At 37.5% G+C, this 22,789-nt stretch overlaps 1 protein-coding gene across 3 annotated transcripts in view; it reads right to left on the bottom strand.

The window, feature by feature from the left end:
• Positions 1-21,153, bottom strand: part of stxbp6 (syntaxin binding protein 6 (amisyn)) — a 48,924-nt gene extending 27,771 nt beyond the window's left edge. The window contains exons 1-3 of one of the 3 annotated variants that reach the window (XM_047821483.1): positions 20,771-21,153; positions 13,251-13,365; positions 12,546-12,750 (exon numbers count right to left, since the gene is read on the bottom strand). In XM_047821483.1, the coding sequence (XP_047677439.1) occupies positions 12,546-12,699 (154 nt within the window). In that variant the 5' untranslated portion in view covers positions 12,700-12,750; positions 13,251-13,365; positions 20,771-21,153. The remainder of the gene's footprint in view (positions 1-12,545; positions 12,751-13,250; positions 13,366-20,770) is intronic. The other 2 variants (XM_047821482.1, XM_027172357.2) reach the window with 2 other exon arrangements.
• Positions 21,154-22,789: the final 1,636 nt, after the last annotated feature.

Genomic DNA, 22,789 nt, shown 5'->3' with positions numbered 1-22,789 from the left:
CATAGTCTAAGCACCTATTAATTAAAAAAAGAGAAATTACCACATTTATTAAAAATAAATAAATAAATAAACAAACAAACAAACAAACAAACACATTTAAATGTGATACCCAGCACACATTTACAAGAGCTTCATGTTACAATATGATAAGGTAATTTTCAGCTCAGAGAAAATTATTCACAAAACAAAAATTGTGTGTTTCATTCATGGACCGAGTCAGCACGCCTGCTCTAATGGAGATAGCATTCATCTCTCTTAGTCTTCATCTCTTCTTGCACTGGCAATTCATCATTCAGGGACAGTGTGAAAAGAAGCACTTCTCACCTTCTCATTCAGGAGGGTGACAAAGACAGAAATCAGAAGGGAGTCCAACACATTAATACACCACAACTGCGAGAATGTAGTACGGTCCACAGGCTGGGCAGCAAGCAATGTTATTTAAATAGGAGATGGTAACAGTTATGAATAATATCGTAATAAATATCATAATCCTAAAATACCTAAAGTTCATTTGCGTCATATCATGTGATCATTTGCTAACATGGTGTGCTGCTGATATTCAAAATTTTATTTTTTAATACTGTATGGTTTTAAAGCCTGCACTAAAGCTTCTACATACATAAAATAAATCAGGAAAAGAGAAGTAGCTACAATGTTTATAAACAGAACGAATTCAGAATAAATAAGAATAAATAAGGAAAAATACCAAACTATTGCATTTCACATGAAAATGTCTTTTTAGCTTGTTACATATCAGTTGTAATTCTTGATCCATTACGTTTCTATTGGTGCTTAAACCAGTGAGAATGTGTACAACCTTGGGTTGCTCTTGAGACTCATATTGGATCAAAGGGAATCATTGGGGATTTGCATAATGTTGTGTTTTTTTATGTAGAAGTGCTAAAAGACCACAAGTCTGCATGCACTCCCACCTCACCAAATTCAGTTACATATCTGACTCAAGCTCTTTACCAACAAGAAGCTGGTGTTGCTATCAATTCAAACACATGAAGAGCAATCATCAGAAATTTAAATGTTTAAATGGTTTAAATGTTTTTATTGCTTTTGATGAAACCTGTTTAAAGTACAAGTAAAATGTAAATTATCGCATTTCCATTGAAAATACAGATAGACAGTTTATAGCAGAATATCCAGTTTTGTCCAATTCCCTAGTGGCCTAGCAATGCTTTCATTTTCTGTAAAAGTCAAAGTTAAAATAGAGGTTAGATGAACAGATAGACAGACAGACAGACAGACAGACAGATCTAATGCGGGATGATTTGACGATAATATCGATATCATGGTTATTGTGATATCTACTTTTAAATATTGTGTTTGAAATTATTACAAACTATATACACAAACATATATTTAGAAAATTAATGAAAGTCAAATTATTATCATTTTAGTGATAAACACTTCGTTTTTAATAATTCATTTAATTTTTTTATAAATTATTTTAATAATTCATATAATTTTTATTATACATTGGTTTAGCAATAATAAACAATCATTATTTGTAACATATTTAATTCAGCACTTAATTGTGTTAATCGTGATACATAGTTTATCATAGAAATGCCTGAGAATTGTGAAATGACCTTTTTAATGACCTATATAACACACCAAAAAATACAGACTATGTTTACGATTGATAGCCAGTGACTGAAACTGAGGTCATGTTATAGGAACACTGCACTACATAGTTTGGGAAACAGATGTCTCTGTAACAAATGTACATTTACATTCAAGTACAGAGCAGAACTTAAAATTTGTGTATGACCAAGTGTATGCATGTAGTAGGCTGGCAAGGTTCTGAGCAAATTTGTGACTAAAAACAAAGCATGAAGAAGCAGACTGTGTCACAGCACAGTGAAATTCCTTCTTTGCCTATCCCAACCTTAGAGGTTGAGGTCAGAACGCTGGAGCAGTGAGAGCTAGCGGCTCTGATCAAGGGCCCAAAAATGGCAGCTTGGAATGCTGGGGCTTGAAACCTGATCCATCTCTCAACAACGCAGAGTCTTAACCACTTGGGCCACCACTTCCTTAACCCCAGAACTACAACAAGCAACAACCTCAGAGAAATACCCACATGTCTTATTGACCAACATCCATCTTTAATCTACGATTAACAAAGCACTTTCCTCTAACGGTAAGGGATATTGGTAGACTTCAGGTAAGAACTGGACAATGCATCAATGGACCGTCAAACAAAGACATCAATTAGTGAAAGCAACACCGACTCACACATCCCTGCTGCTGACAGACTTGTGCTGTTCACACCAATTACTAATGCAATATTAATGCCATGTAACGAAAAGATTATGTAATGAATTATGTATTGCTCTTTGTTCACATTTGAAATGAATAAGCCCAGCTGTGATCAGGTAAAAACGCAGCATGAAAAATGAGAGGAAAAATGAGAGGAAAAACAATAGGGGTGGGGGCTGTACAGGGTTGGAGGGTAGCAAGATGGACACAAATACTCTTTGTTCTGATTCTTCCTAGAATTGTTTTTGCGAAAATGCTTACACGTGCCAAATGTCTTGGGTGTAATCTGTCTGATATTTTGGCCAACTAAAAACTTGAAAGAAAGATCCAGCGCTATACAGAAAGCGTTAGGTACAGTAGGACACCTCCAAGGATTGCTACAGTCCTCCAACCAAAAAAAAGAAAATGCAAGATGAGGGTGAACTCGTGGGTGAAAGTCTTAGCCATGGTCTGGAATGTGAAAACACTTTGAGGAAACTTTTCTTGCTTACCGCTGAATACATTTTTCAAAATGGATCTTTTAAGTCAAAAATGTCAAAAAACAAAACATTTATAACCGGCCTTAAAAGTCTATCTGTCTCTTGGAAGTCTGTTACATTTCCTCAGTAAATGTGGCACAGAATCAGCTTTCACAGGAATAAGTCATTTGCAGATGACTCACCACATATCTTTCCTGAAGCATGTTGCCAAACATGCAAAAGTATCACATTATCTCCCCATCATTTCTCTCAAATGTCTGAAATAATTCAAAAACCAGATGCTGTGAACCTTTTTAATCCAGAGGCTCTCTTGCTATAAAAAGCTCATTTTGTTTCAGTGTTTAAAGGTTTGTTTTCACATCTACTACTGTACATTCACAGAAGTGCAAATAACCAAAGAGTTTGCTGCTTAATCCAGGACTACAGAATCTTGTGGCTTGTGAATTTTGCAGTCAGTATCAGATTAAGGGGATTATCTGAGATTAATTTGTAAACAATCCTAACAATTACATTTCCAGCATTTAGCAGATGTCCTTATCTGCCCTTACACTGAGCAATTAAGGGTTAGGGGCCTTGCTCAGCGGTCCAACAGTGGCAGCATGGTGGACCTGGGATTGAACTCACACCCTTCTGATTGATAGCCCAACACCTTAACCACTAGGCTACCACATGCCCACATAAAATGCTGAGTATTGGAAGTCTCTCATAAGTGTCCAATAACATCCTGTACAGCTCCATTAAAGGTCTGAAATGGACAACAGACACAATTCCTGCACCATGGGTTTGCAGATTAAGGCCAGTTTACACTAGAGCCAACACTGATGGTGCTTTTTAATTTGCAAACATCCTGTCCATAAATATCAAAGCTGTTTGTGCCTTATAATCTTTACATTATTGGCACCTACACCAACTGTAGGTACAAACATCCAGACTGTCATGAGGTGGATTTGTTTGTTAAGAGGTTCAATGTTTGTGATAAGAGAATGTTTTAGAAACAAGATTAGCTTGCTTATATATATATATATATATATATATATATATATATATATATATATATATATATATATATATATATATATATATATAAACAATTTCTCTTAGAGATGCATTAAAAATAAATTCATTAATGTATTTTAATTAATAGGACATAATGGAATTCTACAGTTCACTCGGTTCAACTGAACAAAATAATATTAACAGCTCATTTTCTGAAACCTAATCCCATAGAGAAGTTCACAGACAAACCCTTGGACATAACTACAGCAAATCACAGTCAAACAAACAAAACAACAATCCAGTACAAAAAAACAATGATGCAAAGACATTCCAGACTGAAGTTATACTAATAAACAGACCAGGTATGGAGCCAAAAAGCATGTTCAAATCAGGTGCTTATTCAGTATAATGGAAACGAGTGTAAAGAAAATTCAATTGCCATTCTGTACTTGCTCTGCACTACTAAATCAATAGAGCACCAAGGCTGGGTGGACTTCTCTCTGAAATCAGGCAGCGGTAGAATTAATTACATAGCTCAGCATATCTATCTACTGGTCCATGTAAGAAGAAGCCTTGCTATAGTCCTTTCCCTCTGCACAACCTACTCAATTTGAAGTTTGTGCATGTGGAAGAAGGGAATTAGTATGTAATGCTGAAATACAGTTGTTGTTTTTTTAATCAATAGTCAAGAGACACAGAGCTTGTTTACAGTAGGTATAGCTGTAACATAGTATGAATTTATTGCTGAATGTGATTTTAAAAAGTGTATTTTAATTCAGTGTAAATGGTCCCCTTAACACGGCACCTTGACTTTAACCATAAAACTTTATTCCTTCGTTTTGCAATGACCTCAACAACATTTATTCCAGATTTTCTAAAATAAATAAATAAATATGCATTAAGCCTGCTAAATGCAAAAAATATCCCCGTTCGTCTGTTGAACAGAAACCCACTTGGAAATAAATGTAATAATCATCCAGAATGAAGTCAGAGAACTCTATATAGAAAAAAATAATCCCCAATGAATATGCTAAGAAGAGCTTTCAAAAAGCACAATTCACAACAGTGCAGATGTGGGAGTGTGTATCTGGAAAGTATATACTTGAGAACAATGAATGAATGTAGATGTGTGCAAGGGAACTGAAATGCTGGAAAATACGGGATGTATTTTCCAGCATTTCAGTTCCCTTGCACACATCTACATTCATTCATTGTTCTCAAGTATATAAAGTATCTTTGAGGGCTTCTGATAATTACATATGCCTGAAGTGCATACTCAGTTAATCAAAAGTTAAAATTCAATGAACGCACTATGGTGAAGTGCTGAGCAATGAAACATCATGTCATATCTATTTCCCATGTTTAAAATGATATAGTGGGCTGTGTGTGCATGCGGTTCTACATCACATTCCAAATTAGTATACAGGGAAAAAAGTTAAATGATTTAACTTAAATTTAATTCCATACATCAGTTCCAAGTAAATGAACAGGGTTGCAATAACGCAATTTGTTTTTTGCACAGCAACTTGATTTGATTATCTATATGCCAGGAATAAAATCACTGCATTCTTCCAAACACAGGGTCAAACCCATGACACTGGTGTTGTGAGGCAATGAAACTACGCCACACAAAATTTAATCGGATCCAAATCCTTATACATTCATGTGAAGTGCTTGCACTAGAAAGATGTATATTCTGTGATTTATCAAGACTGAATTCAATGCAAAACATTGCACTCAGCTTAAAGAAACAAATTACTGAAGAAATAACCTTCTGTTCATGTTCTCAACTCACCCTCTGTCTTGCTTTGTTGTGCTTGACAAACGCTATGCCACGAGTGCCAGTTTGCGACAGACTCATGTCTCAGCAGCTTTCTGAGAGCTTAGTGTCAGTGAGGCATAAGGGGGGAACCGGAAAACAAAAGGTGGAAAAGGGAATGGAAAAGACTAGCAAGTGTGCTGTAAGGGAAGTGTGACTAATTCATAGCAGTACTACTCACCTTCTCGCACTACATTGTTGGCTTGATTTCATCGGCACTTTTCCTTTTTTCTACATAAGGGAGTGTGATTATGGGCTGCTCAAATCAAAGCAGGCCTTTTTTTTTAATTTCTGTGGAGCAGTTCACTGTTCATTCAAGAAGCAGGATAGAAAGTGCACGTACTGTAATCAGACATCATAAAGCGCAGAGGTATTATCACTACCCCAGTAACCAAGACCTGGATTAAAACGAATCTATGTAGTGGCTGGAGACATGCTTGTATAACAACAAGCACCTTATGGTCTAGATTCACTGTGTTCACTGTGTATAACACCTAGCATATTGGTACTGGAAAATAAGGATAATATGAATATAGAGGCTCTAGACATGCTCTGGCACCAAGTATTGTTATTTCTTCTTTGTGTCATTAGAGGCTTTCAAGAAGAAGACTAAACACGTAAATAAAATGTACCATGGTCATATCAGCAGAGTAACTCGCAACTAGCAAGTGATGACACATTTTAAGCCAGGAAAGGCACCTTAATTATCTTTGCACCTACCACCATTTATATCATCAATCTTCTAGGTGAATGTCAGTTCCCGGAAATAGCCGAATGTACAGCTCTCAGCATATCAAACTCTCCATGCAGCTCATTGAGGGGGTAACAGAGAAATGAGCTATGATCAGACACACAGACACAGAAGAGAAACTGAGCAGCAGGGAGTGAAAATGATTTGAGCATGAGGGTATATCGAAGGACAGCGATGAAGACCAGCCAAACTCACTATTCTTAATATGAAACCTGGATGCTGTTAATGGTACTGGATGCTGATGTGGTAGCCTAGTGGTTAAGGTGTTTGGCTACCAATTCGTTAGGTTGCGAGTTTGATTCCTATGTCCACCAAGCTGCCGCTGCTGGGCTCCTGAGCAAGGCCCTTAACCCTTAATTGCTCAGTTTTATTAAAATGAGATAACATGTAGTCTGCTAAATGATGTAAATGTAAACCCTTTACATGCACACACTCCAGATTCAACCACACAGTCTAAGTGTGTACATTCTGAACGATTCAGATGCACAAGCAGCATTAACACCTTCTAATAATCATATAATTAATTTATTTGTAAAGTGTTACATTTAAAACACCCACTCTTTTTTTAATTTGTCCAAAAATCTATTAATTGTTTTTAATCTATCTTGACTGAAATTGTATAACATTGGTTAAGTCAAACATATTATGATGGATTTCCTTTCACTTATACATTCACTTATAAACTTCAAACATTCTCTTTTTACCTGGACAGAAAGCTAGTACACCACAACAGCACATCTTTCCAGCACGAGATTACCAGTGTGATATGGGGAAGAGTGCGGGGCTTGTTTGGGGTGTCTGTTAATATCAAAACATTCAAAACACAGCCATTGTGTATGACCATTCCATTTCGTAGCAGCATACTCTGGGGGAAAATCCCTAAAATGTTCTGATCTGATCTGATCTGAAAGTACACAAGAAATTAAAACATGGAGAGTAAATATGGGTCACAATTAACTTCTCTCTTTCATATAGTTCAGCACTAGTGAAGTATAAGCCAAAACTTAAAAGATAATGCATAGATATACAGACAGACAGGCAGGCAGACAGACAGACAAACTTTTAAAGAGATAATAAAGCTTTATCAGTGTGACATTTAGTCAGCAGAGGTCCATGAATAATAGAGCTTTTGTTGAAATCCTTTACAAAGCATCTTTCCGTCATTTCTTCACCCTTACATTTTACATTACACAAAGGTTTTCAGACAGTAAGAGTCAAAACGTGTCTGCATAAAACCCAGGAGGATCCCTCATCAGATATGTCTGTTGTATATGCACTGTACAAAACACACCCTCCCTAAAAAATCTGTCAAATGGTACTCAGCCAAAAGATCCACCTGTATTATTAGCTCAACCTGCCTGATGCGAGAAAAAGAAATGTGTGCTGGTTTAAATTACAAGTGACACTAGTGGGTTCACACTTGTTTCTTATAGTTGGGGAGATTATCATTGTGTCAAAAACAAAATTCTTCTCAGAGTCTGTCTGAGCTTATTTTCAGGCCAGTCTGCCCTTTGCTTCATATCAGTTTTTTTTTGGCTGCAAGCGGGTTTGAGGGGGAGATTGTGACTGCAGACAGCACAGACGTCACTGAAAGGCCTCAGAGGAACAGAATAAGCACATCCAGGTGGATCACACTGAGGCAGACTGTCTGATGCATTCAAATCCCTCTCTATCTACCAGTGCAGTAAAAACCTTCCCAGACCACCACTAAAGAGTCTGGAAAATTAGCATTTGGTACCTGCTTTGAAGCAGAATTATCTTCCATATGCATCATAAAAGGACTTGATGACAAGATCTTTCTTCTCAAAACAGAATCAACAAAATAAAAAATCTATTCTTAATAACAGATGGCAAATTCACATCCAGTGTATATGTACAGTCTGTGCATTGTGCTGCTAAGGTTTTAAATTTCATCTCATTCTTTTGTTCCTTCACGTCCAGCTACTGAAAAAATCTATTGAAACCAGACAATCACACTTTCTATACACTGTTACGTCAGGATAATTTGAATGTGAATTTTAGTTAGTGGTGTTGGGGTCCTGTTATTGAAGTCGTTGCTTTGTCTATCTGAAAACTCTGCTACTTACAAAATTGAACCACAATACAAATGTATTTAAGACTTATTACAATACCAGGTGTGAGACTGGGCTCAGCTGTTCACTTCTGATTGGCACAACCAGAGGGATGCTAATACAAAGACTGAATAGGGTCACAGATCCTTCAGCTTGACTGTACAGTGCTTTATTTATGTGATCTGGCTTCCCCAGTGAGCAGATTATAATCTACATAAATATCCATGTATTTCCATCCATCTGTAATGTGTGGGCCAGCAGCGACTTTTGAATGTGAAAATGTGAATAATAAAAAGCATTTATCAGCACAGGCCCTCAAGGTCATCTCTCCTCTCACTTTCGGTAATGCTAAGACGATTAATTCAACAGCACACTTGACATCGCAGGGCAGTCCATCTCCGAGCTGCCACATCAATCAATAGTGTGTAACCACTTTCAGGGCATAGTTGTTCATATTCGTTATCATGTACAGCTGAAGCTTTGTGATGTCAAAGACATCAATATTTTAAACAAGTCAGTATTCACAGTTACAGCAGATCATATTAGTATTTCATGAAATATGTGCTTACAAAATAGTCGGTCCAGATCTATCAAGACTGTTAATTAGTCAAGAGTTTAGGGATAGGTGGGTTCTAAATTTTCATTACACATTTATTAAAAGTAGCAACATCAACGCACATGCATGACCCACTGCTGCCATGAGCCATAGTGTCTCAGTCAATGTCTCAAGAGTATATTATTGCAGCCTCCTGATAAGCCTGGAGGTACTGCTGCAGAAAGACAGAGGGGTTGAAGGTGCACTTAGAGACAGGACTGCTCCTCATTGATTTGGCTGCACTTCAGGCTGCTAGCAAACAGGAGAGTGCCGAGAACTGCCAGGCAATCTGCTCCTAATTTCCTCTGGGTTATCTCACCTAAGCCAGGCTACTCTGGAACCAGCCTGTGTTTTGAAGACTGGAAAGAAAAATTCGCATTCTTTACTGCAAGAAATAGCATGTTACTATTAAATACACAAGAACATAATGTATTTGTAAAATGTTTGAAATAAATCAAATGGTAGTCTATAAAAATGTAAAAAAAAAAAATCCCTTGTGATCATTTATTTATAGTTACAGTCAGAGTAGAGATCCCGATCTGGCTGAAACATCCAGGCTGACCTGCTACTAATGTGTGTCGGGTCATTTTCAACATCAGACATTCACAGTGTACTTTCACTTTGATCATAGTGTTAACACAGTGATCAGAAGTGTGTTACTGAACTGTGTAAGAGCTCATACTGTGATGGGAGAAAAATCCATCGCAGCCTGAACAGCTAGCTGCTCAATCTGGTGGAACGTCTTTTTTATTTTCCACCTTTATTACTTTACCAAACTGATCAGTAAACATTTGAGATTTTCTAATTGCTTTGCTGTTGTGTTATTTTCTTTACAAAAAAAAAAAAACATTTGTGCCCATGTTGTAGTATCTTTGCCAGCCTGTCTACCAGCTTGACAAGCTCAGCTTGTGTTTTTGGCAGCTTGTAGCTGTTCAGACTGAGCTGATTTTTTTCCACCCACCTCAGTATGCGCTCCTTCAACAGTGCAGCAACTCACTCTGAGCCCTCGGTCACTGTGTTAACACTATGATCAAAGTGAAAGTACACCGTGGACCTTTGATGTTGAAGATACTGGAAATGGTCCAACACACCCTGTTATTCAGGAAGGCTGACCTGCTTCAATGTATGTCAAGAGTAAAGCAAATAATCTGCACTGCTCAAGAAGGGAAAGCAGACTGAGCTATTCAACCAATTCTAGGCAAGTGATTGCATTGCAATTTCTAAAGAACATGTTTTACATTCTAAATTAAAAACTAAAATGTGCAATACAACTATTTTTTTTACAAGTGTACAAAATAGCTTGTTCCATTTCAGGGCAATTTAATAACATTAATTGTGTCTGTTACTTCCTAAGGAACAGAGGTTTCTACAAAATTATGTTTGATTGACAGATGGCAGATGATTGACAGATCAGACAGTAAATGTCAGGAAGTGAACCTGAAGATCAAGAAGCTGGCTGACTCTTTAGAGTACAATCATTACTACTTCAATTATGCCTTCATCTGTAGACATGCAGATGCACCAAGATGACCTTCCCTTTAAGGCCTCACACTGTATGATTTTAAGACAAAAATTATTTGAAGAGTCTCATTTCCCAGTACTGGATCCCAGTTGACACACAAAGCAAAACACACCAACCTACACCAGTCCAGCGCTATATATTTTCATGATAATGCCATAAAGTGCAGCCAGACACTACACTAAAATCAAATTCTGACATGCAGTACATCTTAGATTTGATTAGTATTGACTTGGCCACTGAGCACAGTACAAGTACCAAAGCTCCAGTTTTTGACACGACTGGTACATTTGTCTGAAAGCTATTCATAATATACATTCACATACAAAAATAAATTTCATGTAGGATATATCAAATGAAACCATAGGACTGTAGCTGTTGACAGTGTTACAACTGACCCTACACTCCCCTAGTTTCTAAGTTTACCACAGATGTACTGGAACAGGAGACGGAGAAATTCAAAAGATTTTAGACCAGATGGGAACAGTCAAGCATTGCTATGTACAGTGCTGTGCTCATAAAGCAGAACTGTTCCTCATGCAGAGAGTGCTGGTGCTTTAAAGATATGTAGTACAGTATATATCTTTCATTGGCAATCATACAGTGGTCATGGCCAAGCCAATCAACTCAGGCTAGAAGGCACATGCAGGGCAAACTAGGGTACAAATGTTGCACCCAAGCTGCTGCTTGCTTGAGTTGTTGCAAAGGCTGCCAATATGCTCGGGGCTTTCACTGTTGGCTTAAACAGGATGATTGAACCCAGACATCCTCCTTGGGTGCTATCCCCCTCAACAAGCTGTTCCAAGTGTGGGACAGAGCTCCTACATGGCTGTCCACATGACACATCTGATAGATTGCGTGTCTCAGATCATCGGTTAAAGATCAAATATAGATTGTTTGCTCTTATAGTAATTCCAAGAACATAGCAAAGTACCATAACACCTTATAAACGCAGGCATTGACAGGAATGTAGCAAACCATTCATTTAGAAGTTGCAACTCCTTTCTTTGTTCATTTAAAGTGAAAAGACTCATACTGAAATAAATAAATACAATGAACACAATTGCATGCTGGTTACAGCCCTTCCATGGAAGCTGTGAATGAACAGATGGACTGCGTGATCAATTATATGTATCCTTTAGGAGCAAAAAAAAATATATGCTTTTTAAAACCTCACCTTACTAAATAAACAATTGTGAGGACGCAACACTGAAAATGCTTCTTCAATCCAAGGCTATCGTCTTTTTATCTGTGTGTTCTAAAGATACACAACTGAGTCATCCACACTATATTTGTAGGCAGGCTATCAGTCCACAAAGGTCATTTGAAACTTTTAAACTTGACATAAAAACTTTATATAGAGGTGGATAATGAAATGGTCAAAAAAACATCTCAAGTGTAGGCACTTATTAATTTAATTCATTTAATATTAGTGTTGGATTTGGTGTCCAAACTAGACACAGCTTTATAGAAACACTAATCCCAAGAAATGTTAATCTATTTAAAGCACTGGCAATGAAACACACTAATCAGGCACAGAATTATCTGAACAAATGAAGATGACAATATAAAGTGAGCAGACCTCTAGCCATTATTCAATGGCAGCCTGAAAAGACAATGAGTGGTTGAATTGTATCAACACTGAGCTCAATATACACACTCCCTAGAGAAAGAGTAGCACTGACAATGTTCAGGCTTGGTAGGGAGTGAGAGTAGGAGTAGAACTAGGAGTAGGAGTGGCTGGGTTAGTTTACAAGGAACTGTCAGACTACATAAAACATACCAAAAACACAAACTAATGCAGAACAGAATAGTGAACTCAAGCGAAAGCATGAGCTCCTTCTGTATGATTATTTATAGATGAAAACTACTGAGCCACATTAAGAATGATGTAACAATTTGCAACTTTCAGACAGAACTTGTTCGTTACGAACATCTCCTCATAAACTACATCATGTGTTTTGCAACATTCTACATGGTTTTGGTGGCACACAGTCCTTGCTTGCCAATTGAAAAAATGTGAGCAGCACTGAAATGAGTTACCTGATAGGCAGATGAAAGTCATGTAGTCGCCCTGGCCTCCTGTAGCCAGGAAGGGAATCTTCTTCTTAGTCCTCCTTTTCACCTGCACGGCTGCCAACATCCTCTCATTGTGTGGGATAAAGATCTCTTTGTTGATGGCTGATCGGGCACTCATCGTTGTCAAAATATGTTACAAACTGAGAAATATGGTTTCGATCTCTTCACCCTGCAAAGAAATGTAAGACAGACTCAATAACTGCTATGAGGCCTTTGTTAAGAACAAAGGGAAGTGTACATATTGTCACACTGCCTATAATACCAATCAGCTAAGGGCTCATGTTAAATAGATTATAGGTGTCGCTTTTTTAATATTCAAATATTAGAAAATAAATCCTGAGAACAATATCCTCATTCAACGATTCTCCGGTTAAGCACATTCCTAAATGTCGAGGACAATATTTTAGAGAATATTCCTCAACTAAACAAAATAGCACAAATCATCAACATTACAGTTTTTAGATTTATATTATGGAACTGAACAATCAAAGCTTATATTCCCTAAAATTATGAGTTGCATGATATTCGTAAAAAAACAAAAAACAAAACACCATGTTTGACTAAAGGAGGCCCAGCATATTTGTGTGATCAAGATAAATGAGTTAAGCATTCACCAAGGCAAAGCTTTTTATCAACCAGTAACTTAAAAAGTGACTTGGTTTGGCTCACATGATGTTCCTCCACACAGCAGGCATTCCTGGCATCAGGAGGAAGTGAGCCGTTCTGAATGTCATGCAGTGATCCATCACACAGAGATAGAAGAAATGCTCTTCTACCGGGCAAGCTGAGAAAGACGACATGAAGGTGCATTGCTGAGACTCATGTTCTATTGCTCTGTTTAACGTTTTGATGTCCTATTACTAATTGGCTCCAACAATAGCAATCACTATGACAGATGCTGGAATAAAGACTAGTGTGAACCAGATCCCACCTTATAATGATAATGCGTAGCTGGTCAACCCAGAATAACTTCACTGGTTATGCGCTCATTGCTTAGTAATGGGTGCAGATACTGGTCGATTAATCTTAATTATATATCCTTACAAAAAAAAAAAAACATAGCTGATCTTAGACACACACACAGACACACAAACAACCCATAATCTGATATATGGCCGTGTTGTATGTAATTAGTATTAATTAGTTTAAAAAATCAACATCATTAGATAATCAAAGAGCCATGTAGATAGGCCAAAAGAAATGAAAGTTGCCTTGCAGAACTGTGCAACACCTTTCTACATCTAAATTGTGCAAACAGATTTCAATTATCAGAATAACTAAATATTACTCCTCAAATCTTATAAGATTTCAGACTGTACAGTACATCTCCAATTAACATGCAAATTCAAGATGATAAGGGAGATAAGGCTTAAAATGTACACTGTACGTTGTGACAACACTCATTAAAATAAACGCCAATGAAATGAACTTCTTCTTTACTGTTTACTCTTGCTTTAAAATCAGGCTGTAATGCTTCCCTGTAATAGTGAAGGAATGTCAAAATCACTGACATCCTGATTAGCTCCACACAGTCACAAGCAAGCTGTTGCCTGCTACACTGGCATCTGCTCAATTATGAGCAGGAAAACTTCCCACTGCAAAAAAAGACTGAACTCCAATCTGCACTAACACACTGCAAGAGGAACTTTTCTAATGCCATGAAAGGTCACACAGAGGGTGGACTCTTTGGAAGCGTGCCAAAATATAGAGCTGAACATCAGGGTTTCCCCAGCAGTGCTATGCTCAGACTGCGCTAAGCTGGACTCTTCCCTCCTCTCTGACTGTGATGGAAGCTCCCCTGTCTTTCTCCAAGCTGTTAGCAGACTTCAGGGAGCTGAGCCTCCTTAGGTGTAGGACTGAACATGACCCCTTTTCTCTGAGGACATTATGAGTATTACTCTACATAGAGGCTTAGATACAGCACAGGCATTGTGCACTGATACTGTATGTAATGTAAGCAAAGAGGGAAGGAGAGAGTGGGGGAACAGTGGCTCCCACAGCCCACTATGTTAATATGAAATGGTTTCAGCCTGCAAACTCTTCTGGGAGGCAGCAGGCACATGAAAAACAACAGCTAGAAAACAAGAAAGAAAAAAGGCTGCGTCAGAAGTAGAGCCGGCTCTTTATGCTCACCCAACAGCCCCTTGCCACCTTGCTCTACAGCTTATGCTATTAAAGCCAGGAGTAATTTCAGGCTTTTAGAGCCAAAGACTAAAGATCACTTGGCAACTGAATCAAGTGCTTCAGTGGTGCTGAATGCAAGTTTCCACCTTACAAACAAAGAACGTATCAAAGTCTGTTGCAGAATTCCAAAAACTGTATCTTTAAGTCATATCATTTTGTGCAGTTTTAACAGAACAGAAGTAGAGAACTCTTGTGATGTGTAGCAGATCAATGAGCAGGCTAGGAAATGACAGGCTAGAAAATGAGCAAAAGCCCAAATCTCACTTTCCAGAAGGTCACCTGCCACTCCTTTTCCCATATGAACAGTCTTCAAATGCAGAGCAAGTGAGTCACTTCTGAAAGCAAAGGGAGGAATCGGTTGCAAGACACAAAAGCATCCACATTATCCAGTACGTAAGAAACTGGATGTTTAGATTTACAACATATTGCTAAACAAAGTCTCTTCATATGTGCCCATTGAACAGGTGAAGGCACTGAGGTTTACCTTTCTCTCAAACATCTGATAAAATCCAATCAACACTTCTGATACCTGAATAGAAGCTTATAATGACTCACAGACTTGGACAGCAGAATGGACAAAGTCAAGAAAGCAAAGGACAACTCTGTACAGGCTTATGGAGTTTTTACCCCAGCCAGATGCTTTTGCTGCCAAAGCTGTGTCTTTTCTACTCACTTGGGGCTCCACTTAATCCTCTTTTCTATTCGTCTTCTGAACTCTTCCTTCCTGTCAGACTCTAATACAAGCTTCTGAGTTGTTTTCTTCTTTGGTTCATTTCTCTCATTGAAATGTCAAATGTACTCAATTACAAAGAACATTTGGCACTGTTTAGTGATGACAGAATACAGGCTCCATTAAAAAAAACATGGTAGCACTGATGAATACTGAACATACACCAGCACAGATGGTTTTGTTGTCCCTTATAAATGATAAATGAAGCACCCTGTCCATCCTTCTAGCAGCCTGCTGTCAATGGCAATTGATGAATCATTATTACTGTGGAACTCTCAGAACAGTCTGTGGCTACACGCACCCAAATCGCTGTGTTGCTGATGAACCCGCTTACCAGGCAACAGTATGAGCAGCTCCATCAAGTTGACTGTACATGATTAGGAATAGTTAAAGATCATTACTCTTTCCAAAAGCTCTCAAACAATTTCTGAATTCATCTTAAAGCATCACAATTTAAAAACAACACAGGATATTAAATTGCATTATATTTTAATGCCTAAATACCCACTAAGAACATCTCTACACCTTAGAACTAATAAAAGAATCCAATGTGCCATCAATCTTCTGTGAATAAGTATGATATGACAATTGCCTCTGTCGGTCTAGGCTGTTACAATGCAAGAAATAATACTGGGGAAAGACAGAATTCTATTTATGAACCTAACACTAAGTCGTATGAAAATATACTGTGCAAATGTTGTAGACAATCATTCATTTGATTCATTTAAGATTGAATTGTTTTTTCTGGTTCTCACCTCTGCTATTGCGTAACATTATTGTACACAACATAAGTGCACACTGCAAGTACCATTGTAAGCAACATTATCACAGGTTTACCTACAGTACATAGGAGCTTTTTACGGGGAGCCTGTGCCTATCTCTGGCGTCATCGGGCATCGAGGTAGGATACACCCCGTGACCCGAGAAGTTCGGATAAAGCGGTAGAAGATGAACGATGAACATAGGAGCTTAGTAGCTGATGCACAAACTGATCTCCCCAAAAAATTTGCATACAATTGTCTGGAATGCGTTTGTGTGCTGTAGGTTTAAGTGTTTCCCTTTAGTAAAACTAAAAGTCCCAAACCTGTTCCAACATGACAATGTCCCTGTGAACAAAGCAAGGTCCATAAACTTTGCCAAGTTTGCCAAGTTTGTCAAAGTGAGTCCTAAACAGAGTCCTGACCTCAACTCCATGACAGACTTGGGATGAACTGGAACCACTAACATCAGAATGGGCAAAAATTTAGAATAATACCTTTCTAAAATATTGTAAACAGCAAAAAGGGACTAAATCTGGAATGGAAGGTGATTGCAATGGTTAGGTGTCCATATACTTTTGGCCATACATCCAATTGCAAAAAAAAGTATGTAAACCCCGTGGAATAAACTGGTTTTCTGCAGTAATTTGCCATAAAATGTGAACCAATTGTCATCTAATTCACAACAACAGACAAACACAACTTGCTTAAGCAAAACAATGTGCTTAGCACAAACAAATCCAATCTCTTGTGTTTTTATTGAACACACCCTTTAAACATTCACAGTGCAGGAGGAAAAACCCATAATACCATACCTAATTACTTTAATGAAAGCTAATTTATGTCAGTAGCTTCCACACTTGGGGTCAAATTAACAAAATAAGATTGAAGGTGTGGTTTAGGGCTTCTTTGATTGATATAAGACACTCGAACATTTTAGATTGTTATTCAGGGTTTTTCCTACATTGAAAATTTTTTAGCAGCCGCCAAAACGATTTTTTGTCGCGCCAAAGCCTTATTTGATGAGTAATTGGGTTTTGTGAGTGAAGCAGGCTACTGACGGATTGACGAAGAGAACGAGCACAGCGTCTATGTGCATGAATATACCATATGCAAGTCTTTAAACAGACAGGGTGTCTATCGCAGAACACCATAGAGGAAGCCACTGCTCTCCTGAAAAACAATTGCTGCATGCCTGAAGTTTGCCAAAGAGCACCTTAGCTATCCACAGTGCTACTGGGAAAATGTTTAATGGACCTACAGGATAATCTCAGGGTGGCCATCCACCAGTAGGAATCTTAGTAGAAGTGAGTGATGCAGCAAGATAATGACCCTAAGCATCGAAGTAAATCCACCACAGACTGGCTACAGAAAAACAAAATGTGCCTTTAGGAATGGCCCAGTCAGAGCCCAGAACATGACCCCATAGAGTCATCAAGAAAGCTGTTCACAGCAGACATGTGTGTCTGAGCTAAAGCAGTTTTGTAAAGAGGAATTCAGGTCTGATCCAGAGCTACCAAAAGCGCTTGCTAGAAGTCCTTGCTGCCAAAGGAGGTTCGACTTAGTTTTTGAAGGGTTCACTTACTTTTTCCTAAAGCACTGTGAATGTTTAATGGTTGTGTTCAATAAAGTCACAAGAAATTAGAATTGTCTGTGTGTTATTGGCTTAAGCCCATTCTGTTTGTCTATTTGTCTATTGTTGTGAATAAGATGAGGATCGGTTCACATTTTATGGCTAATTACTGCAGAAAACCAGTTTATTCCAAGGGGTTCACATACTTTTTCTTGCAACTATAGCTCTGTCTATAGAATAGTATATGAGCATATAACAATTGAAATTTCGCTCATCAGTATCCCCAGCTAAGTTATCTACCTTGCTAGCTAAGCAGGCAGACTGTGTAGCTGTTAAAGTTTCATGTTATTCTCTATTCATTTATTTATTTTCAGTAACTGATTAATACTTGACAGTGTTGCTGTGGATCAGGAGCATATCATAAAACACAAGATTTGTGTTTCTCTCCAGATTTAGCACTGTATAAATAATGAAATTCATAAAATTTCACCTGCCATCTGGACAGGAGATCATACGTTTGAATCCTAATAAAGTCGTCCATGTTTAAGTAACTGTCCAAGTCTCTGGGTGGAGGGATTGGAGTTATCCTCTCTACTGTCAATTACAGTGACACTAGCCAATCATGTGCATCTGTTCGCGCATGTTTGTAGACTTCTTAATAATATAAAAGCAGTTAAGAGTTTACCTTGTTCCCAGTATCAGTTTTTGTTTTGTTTGTTTTTTTTGTTTTGGAGCTGAGGTTTCTCGAAAAATGTCTGAAATAGACATTAAATGAGAAACCACAGGAAACACTGCAGGTATGCATAAGCTGTGATGAAAGGTTTCAGGCTTTAATTGCAGTGTTGTTTATAGAGTGTAAGTATTGTTTTTATGCACTAATAAAGATATCATTTATGCAATAAAAGGCCAGTAAAATAAACTGGTCCTCCTTTTGGCTCTAAACATGGCTACTGTATGACCCAAAACTCACAACATTAAAACATTTGTGTTTTGTGCCTCAAATTGGAAAATTGGGTTACAAATGGTTGTCTGACTCTATATAATAATACACAATATTCAGCTCAGAACTTCAGAGATTGAACCAAGTCCTACAAATGGAAAAAGATTCTGTGAGATATGATAAAGCACACCAGATAAAATGCCCCATGTGTTCAAGGGCATACTTTTATTTAAACAAAATTTATTTGTCAGTTTTTACACCAAATTAAGTAACCAATTAATAATTATGCCTGATTATATTGACTTTAATAACCTAAGCACATTAAAAAAATCTCAATGTGATGTGAAGCATCAGTGATAACTGAACAAAGTAAAACATTTTAAAAGGTTATATTGAGACAAAATAGACATGGTTCATCAATTCACTGAATGAAATGAGATCTGATTTAGATCAGATCTCATTTTGATGCAGTCTGAATTCACTTCTGTTCAAAAATGTAGTTTGTCTCCTCACAATGCATAATTTTATGAGCAAAATGTTCAGCTTGTATGAAACTAGAGTGGAGTAAATAAGATGTCTCCAAACAGATCATACAATTTAACCTCACTATAAAAAAGTGCCCCCAGCATCCATGTGGTCCACCTTCTGCAAACATACCAAACACTATGGCAATAAATCCAGCAAATGAAGTTTTAGTTTGAGCTTAAGCTGAGGTGCAGACCTCAGTCTGATAGATGAAAACACCATTAATAACAGCTTTCATACAGGGTAATGATTTATGATGTTAGGTACCATTTTAATTATGAGCTTCAGAAACTGGAAATTCAAAATAGAGTCCTTAATAATGGAAGACCTTTCTGGATTCAATTTGTGCAAAGTCAGAACTGGTGAAAAGTGTAGGCTGACAAAAAGGCTACTAGATCCCAGGATTGTGTCTAAAATTAGATTGAAATATTTCCCACATCTCTGCAAGTCTCTTGGTGATACTAGAAGGAAATATTTTCCATGAGAATATTCTGGAATGAGATATTACTGATAACATAATGTGACCACAGCCTGCAGTTCCCTGTGGTCTGCAGTTCCCAGAGGTTCCCAAAAAACGTCAGTGATTTATTTATTTTTATTTTATGGCTATAAACCCCCAGCACAGCCCCTTCATTATCACTGACATATATATATATATATATATATATATATATATATATATATATATATATATATATAAAATTACATATATATATATATATATATATATATATATATATATATATATATATATATATATATATATATATATATATACACACACACACGTGTGTGTGTGTGTGTGTGTGTGTGTGTGTGTGTGTCTGTCTGTCTGTCTGTCTCTTGGATTCTGTTAACTTGAATGAAATGAAGTTATAGGCTTAATGTAGACTACAAATAAAGTCAGCATGAACGATCTGTCAGTAGAAACATCAAGAATAATAAAATAGTCAGAATATAGCTGTTTGAATTGAAACGTGTCTAATATAAAATCGTTCCAAAAAAATAACGAAAAATTTTTTTTATTTTTTTTTTTAATTACAGCTAAATTGTCCCTGGCTACAAAAATATCTGAGAGACATCAGTGTTTGTACCTGTAAACCTTTAATAAACAAAGATGCGTCTTTAATAAAATAAAGATGCTTTATTCAATAAAATAATGGCTGATGTGTTGTGAGTGATGTTTGTGGTAAGAGAGGAGATGAATTAAAGGGCTCATGTCTGCATCATTTGTGCGTCAGTGCTGGAAACCCTTGGAAATTCTTCAGTCTATATTAATAAAGCAAAAAGCAGGACTTCAACCAGCTCATAATTAATTACAGCAGCAGTCCATAGGAGAGTCCAACACCTTGCGGTACAAACCTAAACCATGAGAATTAGCATATGTCTAAATATTCAATACACAAAAGTAGCCAACTGTGCGGTGGTGTAGGTTTGGGACACGTCCGACGAGTTGGATAATAAGGTGTGTATACTCACCGTAGTGTGTAGTTTCTGGCTTTTCTCACAGGTCTGTGCTCAGGACGAAGTCCAAAGACTTCCAAAAGTCAGGACGCTGTTATCTCGTCGAATTAGAGACTCGCATTTCGGTTCTGGTGGCGTTTAACGTGACTTTTCAGCCGCCGACGCGCTGCTCGTGTGCCTCGGAGCTCCCCGCTGACTCTGTGTGTGTGTGTGTGTGTGTGTGTGTGTGTGTGTGTGTGTGTGTGTGTGTGTGTGTGTGTGTGTGTGTGTGTGTGTGTGTGTGTGTGTGTGTGTGTGTGTGTGTGTGTGTGTGTGTGTGTGTGTGTGTGTGTGTGTCGAGCTGTGCCGTTGCTACGTCCCGCTGGAGAAAAGCTGGAAACTGTGGTCACGTGACACGCTCGCGACCACCGTGTTAGAGTTTGTACAGTGATGTTATAGAAACTACACCAACATCCATAAAAGCTACTGTACACGACAGGGGATATAGAGGAACACCGAGGTTTCACATTTCAGCAGAGCAAATATTGACTCATTCCTTTTCTTTCTTTCTTTCTTTCTTTCTTTCTTTCTTTCTTTCTTTCTTTCTTTCTTTCTTTCTCAGTTTTAATTTCAATCCATGGAGTAACTCATCGGAACACTGTTTGTTAGGGAAACCGGCTTAAAAAATGCATTTAAATAGAAAAAAATAATCAATAAACAATCAATAAATTGTTTTGTTTTCTCATCTTATGTTCATCCAATTGCTTTCTTAGAATCTTTAAGCCCCGCCCCCAGGGGCGACTCTTGCTATAGAGTAGTAGCTTGTTAACAGCACACTCAGGGTGCCAGTGAGTTTATGTCAGTACATCTTCCTACGATCTATTCCAGTTTCCAACATGGTTGGTGTTGCTTGATGTTTAGTTGTTTTAAACAGGGTGGAATTTGTGTGCTATGTTTGTGTTTCTGTGACAAGCACTTTTTCAGAGTGTTTTATGACACTATGTCACTTGCGAGCACTAACTGATCCAGTAAAAATCTGCATTTATACACCATCGGGGCTTCTACAGCAGTAAAAGTAATAAGTAATATCAATGTATATAATCAGATACCTCATTCTGATGACCCAGTGGCTCTGCTAACAGGCTCAAACACATACAATATTAGCCACAAAAGCTCATTGTGTCATGTCACGGGGAACATCGTCCTTGTTCACGTCACCAGGGGAAGGTAATGATGAGAAATCCTCCATAGCTGAATCAGGCTTTTACAATTTTAGCTGCTGTTTTGCTACTGTTACAAAGGTTTAGATCTGGCAGGGTGGCATGAACACTATTGCCTAAATTAGTCAAGCACTTCAATGTGCCTTAACTCTGAAGTCTTGTTTCAAAAGAAAATGTCAACATAAGGAATTGATTCATGGATCTCAAGTAATTTCAATGGGACTTTTTTCAAAAGCAACAAACTGAGGAAGCTTTTAGGGTAGAAAACGTATTGACTTGCACCTCATACAGGTAACATTTTTCTTTCCTTGTGGCTTACTGGATGGCTTTAAATGCACCTGTACTTATTAAAAAAAATTCATAAACAGCTAATAACACCTTTGTGGTTTGTGTGTTAAAATCACATAATGGATAATAAAACCTCGAAAGTCAGCGGTCATATTCAATTTATCCTTTTCCAAACACAAAATTTAATTTTATAATCCAATATCATGTATTGCTAATGCTTTTAATCTTTACCAAATGTGAGCTTAACCATGTATGTTATAAGAGCACTGTTAAGACCTTTTCGGGGATCTCTGATATAAGTATTTGCATATGAAATTAACCCAATGTGTTTTAGGTTTGGACCAGGTTTGTACGGTATTCCAAGTTTTTGTATAAAGTTTTTTTTTTAGAATACTTTATTTAGCAGAATGCTGACTGAATACGTACAAAATTTGTTCTGCTTGTTATTTGAGCACATACTAGGAAAACACATATATCTGTGAGTGTGTGTGATAATGAAGACTATTGTGCATTACAGGTTCCACCTGGAGCCTAAACACAAATGTCA

The sequence above is a fragment of the Tachysurus fulvidraco genome, chromosome 12, assembly GCF_022655615.1.
Source record: "Tachysurus fulvidraco isolate hzauxx_2018 chromosome 12, HZAU_PFXX_2.0, whole genome shotgun sequence".
NCBI classification, from domain to species: domain Eukaryota; kingdom Metazoa; phylum Chordata; class Actinopteri; order Siluriformes; family Bagridae; genus Tachysurus; species Tachysurus fulvidraco.
The sequence above is the reverse complement of the archived record's forward strand: the minus strand, read 5'-3'. Positions and strand labels throughout refer to the sequence as shown.